Source organism: Zalophus californianus, chromosome 5 (genome assembly GCF_009762305.2).
Source record: "Zalophus californianus isolate mZalCal1 chromosome 5, mZalCal1.pri.v2, whole genome shotgun sequence".
NCBI classification, from domain to species: domain Eukaryota; kingdom Metazoa; phylum Chordata; class Mammalia; order Carnivora; family Otariidae; genus Zalophus; species Zalophus californianus.
This window is the reverse complement of record NC_045599.1, coordinates 150,470,997-150,476,996: the sequence shown is the minus strand read 5'-3', so window position 1 is coordinate 150,476,996 and position 6,000 is coordinate 150,470,997. Positions and strand designations below refer to the sequence as shown.

General features: G+C 53.1%; 1 protein-coding gene across 1 annotated transcript in view; it reads left to right on the top strand.

Moving 5' to 3' along the window:
• The first annotated feature begins 2,021 nt into the window (after positions 1 to 2,021).
• Positions 2,022 to 6,000, top strand: part of ADAMTS16 (ADAM metallopeptidase with thrombospondin type 1 motif 16) — a 141,994-nt gene continuing 138,015 nt past the window's right edge. The window contains exons 1-2 of the mRNA XM_027606029.2: positions 2,022 to 2,153; positions 2,238 to 2,343. Coding sequence (XP_027461830.1) covers positions 2,022 to 2,153; positions 2,238 to 2,343 — 238 coding nt within the window. The remainder of the gene's footprint in view (positions 2,154 to 2,237; positions 2,344 to 6,000) is intronic.

Below are 6,000 nucleotides of genomic sequence, written 5' to 3'. Positions count from 1 at the left end.
AGAACCCCTGGGTGTCTTCATGGGATCTTAGCTAGACTTGGAAAATCTGATCCCCTTGCAGGTTACAGTCAACATAATTAGAAATAGAGGTCCGTATTTCTCAAGCATGTGAGGCCTTGCACTCAGGACAGAAGGAACTGCAGCCTCCTGCAGAAGTTTTGCCAGACCCAGAGGCTCTGCCCAGCCAACCTCAGCCTCTGGTTCCTCTCAGGCTGCGCTCCCTGCCCCCTGCACTGAGACAGACCCTTGTCCAGCCCAGGAGGAAGGGGAGGAGGCAGGTGTTTTAAAGACCACCCCCAAAGCAGGCCTTTCAGTAAAACTGTTTTCACTTTAAGACCTGTTTTCAAATAAATGAATATGAGAGAAAGAGAGAGACAGCCAGTGAGCCGGCCACTGCTCAGCCTGGTGGTTCTGCTGTCCAAGCCTGGGATATCTGGCATGTCCAGACCACCAGAGGTAAGAAACACGGACAGGCTCAAAGCTAGCTGGGCAAAGGGAACCGGAGACCACAGTCACCTTTCCCCTCTTCACTTTCCTCTCCAAAATGTGCAAAACCGGCAAATCTGGGATAAAGTGAATGTGAGGGACACTGGAACCGCAGAAGTAGGAACCCAGCCTTCCAGGACCCGCCGAAGGTCCGTGACCAGAGACGAAAAGGGCAACCCGTGCAGCAGAGCGGTCACAGGCCATGCGTGTGGTGAGAACACTCCCTGGCACACGTGGGCACTCACACACAAGTGCGTACACACACACGTGCGCACTCGCGCACGGGTAAATGTGCACACACGCACGGGTACACACACACGTGCGCACTTGCGCACCGGTACTTACACACATGTGCACGGGTACATACACACGCACACGTGCGCACACACAAGTGGGTACGGAGGCACATCCGCGCTCACATCCACACGCATACACATGCGTTCACACACACCATGGCAGAACACCGACTGGGCTCACTGCCAGGCCAGGGGTCAAGCACCTGAGGCTCCCTGGGCCCTTGGCAGCCCTGCCCCCAGTCGGGCCCACAGGGATCCTCAGCCCCCAGGCCTCCTAATGGATTGGCTACACGCAGAGAGCCAGCAGCTGGGCACACAGGCTCTCCACGGCGGGTGGCCCCGGGGCCAGGAGCGCCTCTACATCCAGGACTGACCAGGAGATAGACATTGCTTCTTAGACCACGGGGCCTCCCATCACTCCCCAAGCCAAGAGCAAGGCACGGGTTTGTGTATACTCAGAAACGCAGGACACCCTGAAGCCCTGGGCGCCGCTGTCCTGCACTTGATCTCCCACATGCAGCGCGAGGGCCAACGCAGCGGGCCCAGGCGCAGCCCAGCCTCGCTAGGCGGGCGGCAGGTGTCTGCGCCTGAGGCGGCACAGGTCTGGCCCTGGGGGTGCGGAGGCGGCACAGGTCTGGCCCTGGGGGTGCGGGCCTGGCAGCTCCCGGCGCGGTGTGGCGCGACGGCAGGTTCACAGGGTACGGGGAGGGCGGCTCTAGCTGCTCACACTCAGAGCCTCCCGGCCGCCGCTCCAGCCGCGCGCCCACGGGGAGCTGGCCGAGGCGCCGACCGCCCGGCCGGCGAGCGCAGGGATCCACCCCGGCCCTCCTCCCCTCTGCCCCACCCGGCCGTCAGCTTTCTCCGGCCCCTTCCCTCCCCCATCTGCCTCCCCTCCTGCCCTCTTCCTCCGGCTCCCCACCCCGCCGGCCCCCGCCAACTCCTCCCGCCCCCTCCCTTCCTCCCCTCGCGGATCCTCTCCGCCTTCCCTGCCCTGCCCCCTGCCCTCCCCCCTCCTCCTGCTGCTCTCCCACGGTGCGGGCTGGTGCTCCACCACCGCCCCCGCCGCCCGGCCGCCACTCCGCCCCCCGCGCCGCGCAGAGCCGCAGTGATAACCCCGCGCGGGCGGCGGAGGCGCTGCGGGCAAGCTCCTGCGCGCCGGCCGGCCGGGTCCTCGGTGCCCACTTGCAGCCGCCTGGCTGGGGGCCCTCCCGCGGCCCTGGGCACCTCGAGCGCCCCTGGATGGAGCGGCGCATTCTCCCCGCTGGGACGCAGCGCGGGCGACGGGCGCGGGGCGCGAGGGGCGGCGGGGCCCTGCGGGTCCCCGGCTGCGCGGCGCTCTGTGTGCTGCTGTTGGCGCAGGTGGCTGTGCAGGTGAGCCCCGACGGTGGGGGCGGGTGCCCCGCGGCTTCCCTCCTGCAGTCCCGGTCTCACCGAGGTGTGGCCGCTGTTTTCCAGCAGGCACCTGCGTGCTCCGTGGGACCCGCAGCGGCCTCGCCAGGGAGCCGGAGCGTCTGGCGTCCTCAGGGTTCCGCGGCGCAGCTGGACTGGATGGAAAAAGGCGGTAAGTCTGCGGGGAAGGGGGGGTTCCAAGTCCTCACCAAGTGGCGCTGGTTTATAAGGTGCTGCGAATGTTCCTAATTCTGCGAACTCACTCCTAGGATGGTGCCTTGCCTTCTTGCCTTATGAGTGGACTTTCACCAATATTTATATTGTATTCCGTTGTGAAACAGTAACGCTTACCAGCGTTATTACCATAAGCGGTAGGGGAGAAAAACAAGCAATACATATTTAATAAGAACATTTAAAAAACAAGGAATAATCTAGAGGTTTTATTAATTTATGCGTTCAGGAAATTAGAAAGCGCTTTACTCCTTTCTCTACCCCTTCACCCCCTCCTGATCCTCCTCTGGCTTTTAAATTGAAGCCTCTCTGTATATCCTTGACTAAAGAGCAGGAGACAAAAGAAAGCCGTTTTTGCTCAATACTGATCCAGTTAGTATGAAAGTGGATGCTCTCCTGGAGTTGGGACATAACTGCAATGTAGTGCATGGAATGGGTAATTAGCGTTTGTGACATCCTAAGCAATGCCCGAACTTTCTGCCATGATTTGGCATACAAGTCTGATCGCTTTGCAATGTATGGTTTTACTTGTGCTGTTGACAAGCTGAATTGGTACATTTCACATCCCCTGGCAATAATCGTCTCTGCCCTGAAATGCGTTAGGCTCACGGGAAAGGCAGGTGTGGGATGTCAGTTGCTGGGTGGTTTTTATCTGAACCCAATCCTTTGGCAGTTGTTTTGTACTTTGCAACATTTCCAACAATAGATCGACATAAAGGACGAGGTTTGATTATCGCAGGGTATTTTCGGAAAATATAGAAAAGTTAATAACTCAAAGTTTTTGAACATAGCTTTCCTCCTTTTATAAAGACAAGAATCTGACGTATGCATTTACTGTTTGAATTCTGTCCTGCGTGAGTACAGAAATAGTCTATAAATACTGTGGTGAGTACGTCAACGCTGGAACAGAAGACCTTCAGCACCACCAGAGGGCGCTAGATGTAAGTGATATGAAACAAAAACCACTTTTGGCTCTGTAATTGCAGGAGAAAGGTAATTATCTATCTTTTTAAAGGTCACCTTCTTGGGCTTGCCCTTGTCTTCTTTCATGTTTCTCTCAGGCTGCATTCCACAATATAATTATCCATATTACATTTGTCTCTCCACACACACTTCTGAAAAAAGTTTTTGTAAAAATTCTAGTTCTCTAAAATCATGAAAATTCGTAAAGGTCTCAGAAGATTTTTCAGGGGACTGTATAGCATTTTATAGAAAATAAGTTTTCTGTAAGGTAGGAGCAATACAGACAGAGAACCATTTCCGGAGGGAGAAGTCAAAGCCTTCCTGCCCAAGTGAGCTTCCCCTGCTCCTTGCCAGGACGGACTCCCGTGAGCTGGACTCCAGCCTGGCTGGCATGCGGCTCGAATCACCTGGCACCTCGGCTGGTGTCACAGGCCAAGCATTGCCACGACAACCACATACCTCGCCTGGTCAGAAACTGGAAGGGAAGGTGTGAGCCATCATCAGTGAAGTCACAGCCTAGTGGACAGAGCCCAGCCTCCTACCTACCTACCCTCTGTGTGTTTTAGGTCTTTAATTGGAAATAGCCAAGTCCAGAGAGAGCGGGTGTCACTAGAGAGCTTTCATACTACCAGAGAAAAAGACTCTTTCTGCTCAGCAGGTTCCTTGTTTCGCCGTAGAACAGTAGGGCCAGGGTGCACTTTGTGTAACTGTTGCACATCTAGGTATCTGATATACAAATTGGCTTTGGAATCGCTCTTTTTGGCCATAAGGTTTATTTCCCGCATAATTCAGCCTATGATTGATTGCCAGTTTTCCTCGGTGTCTGAAGCAGTTCCACAGCGGGAAAGAGAACGCCCTCTATTCTTGATGCCACGGTGGATAACTAAACTGTTTTCAGACATTTAAGTATGCCTGTTTCATTTTGGCTGATTCAGAGTTGTTTTTCCTTAGTGGGAGATTTTAATGCTTTTCCTACAAATTTGCCTTTGTAATAAAAATAGTGGCTCCTATTAAGAGCCAAGATGTAGCACATATTTGTTACCTTTTGCTTCTAGAGTAAGTTATGCTTCCAAGGCAAGGTTTAGAAGTTCTTTAGAAATGGGTTTCATCGTACATAATAGACCTGTTGTTTGTGTGTGTGCACTGGAAGATTATATTGATTCACATTCAGACATTCAGGGAACATAAGACAGGATTGTCTGTTTCAGGTAGCGTGCTTGTCAATCTTTAACGACAGGCTCTTTGGAGCCCGGATTTAGGCGTTTTCCGGTTCCCATGGGGTAAATGGGTCAAAATACTTGCACCGTGGCTGCTTCCAAACTATGGATGTGATGTCACTGAGTACAGGGGTAGGATGCAAGGTGCAGACGTCGCTGAGTACCAGCCCTGCATGCTCAGGTGGACTACACTTCATGCAATCAGTTTGAAACCAGAGTGTTCTTGGACTTGAGGCTGTGCTCAGAAAACCTCTTGAAATCAAGGAGTTCTGACCACCGACTGGAGTAGCCATATGTGGAGATTTTCTCCTTAACCAAGGGTGTATAGGATACAGGTCTCATTTAAAGGAGTCTCAAACAGGGGTGCCTGGATGGCTCAGTTGGTTAAGCGTCCAACTTTTGACTTCAGCCCAGGTCACGATCTCGGGCTCATGGGATTGAGCCCCGCGTCCGGCTCCAGGTTCCGCTGGGAGTCGGCTTGAGATTGTCCTCTCCCTCCCTCTTCCTCTCCCCCAGCTCATGCTCTGGAGTGCGCTCGCTCTCTCTTTAAAATAAGTAAATAAAATCTTTTTTAAAAAACTTGAAAAATTAAGGATTCTTAAAGATTAGGAATCGCACAATTTTTTTTTTTAAGATTTTATTTATTTATTTTGACAGAGAGAGACACAGCGAGAGAGGGAACACAAGCAGGGGGAGTGGGGGAGGGAGAAGCAGGCTTCCCGCGGAGCAGGGAGCCCGATGCGGGGCTCGATCCCAGGACCCTGGGATCATGACCCGAGGCAAAGGCAGACGCTTAACGACTGAGCCACCCAGGCGCCCCTCGCACAAATTTTTTCTTGAAATCACAAGCCAATAGTTGTGGGGATTATAATCTTAAAACATAAGCTCAAAAGTTAATTTTTTCCGTCTAGTGCAGTCATGTATTGATTTATTTCCAGATAGTAATAGGAGTATGATGAGATGCCATGCTTATTTTGTTCATTCATTGAATTCTTTAGTGATGACCTTTCCCACATTCATTTACACATAGCCCAGAGTACACATTTGATAGCGAGGGCTGTCGTGGGACTGAATCTGGGTTGCCTGCCTTGGCGGTGTTACCGCTTTGTGCCGAGAGCCTATCCGGTGCATTGAAGGCTCTGTAGCAGCATCTCAGGATTGGGTCGCTGGATCCCAGGAGCACCACCGTCCCCCTCCTACTCCTTGACAGATGGAAATGTCTTCCGACATTTGTCTCCCCGGAGGTGTGGGAGAGGAATCACTGGTTGAGAACCAGTGGACTAAATTGAAAAAAACGGGTCTTCTTCCCATCGTGCATTTTCTTCCTCGTTCTTGGGAAGAGATTGTCATAGATCACAAAGCGTGGCTTTGCTGTTTGTGGAGCTGGTGGCCTGTACCAGTCGTCCAGAGCTGATGGT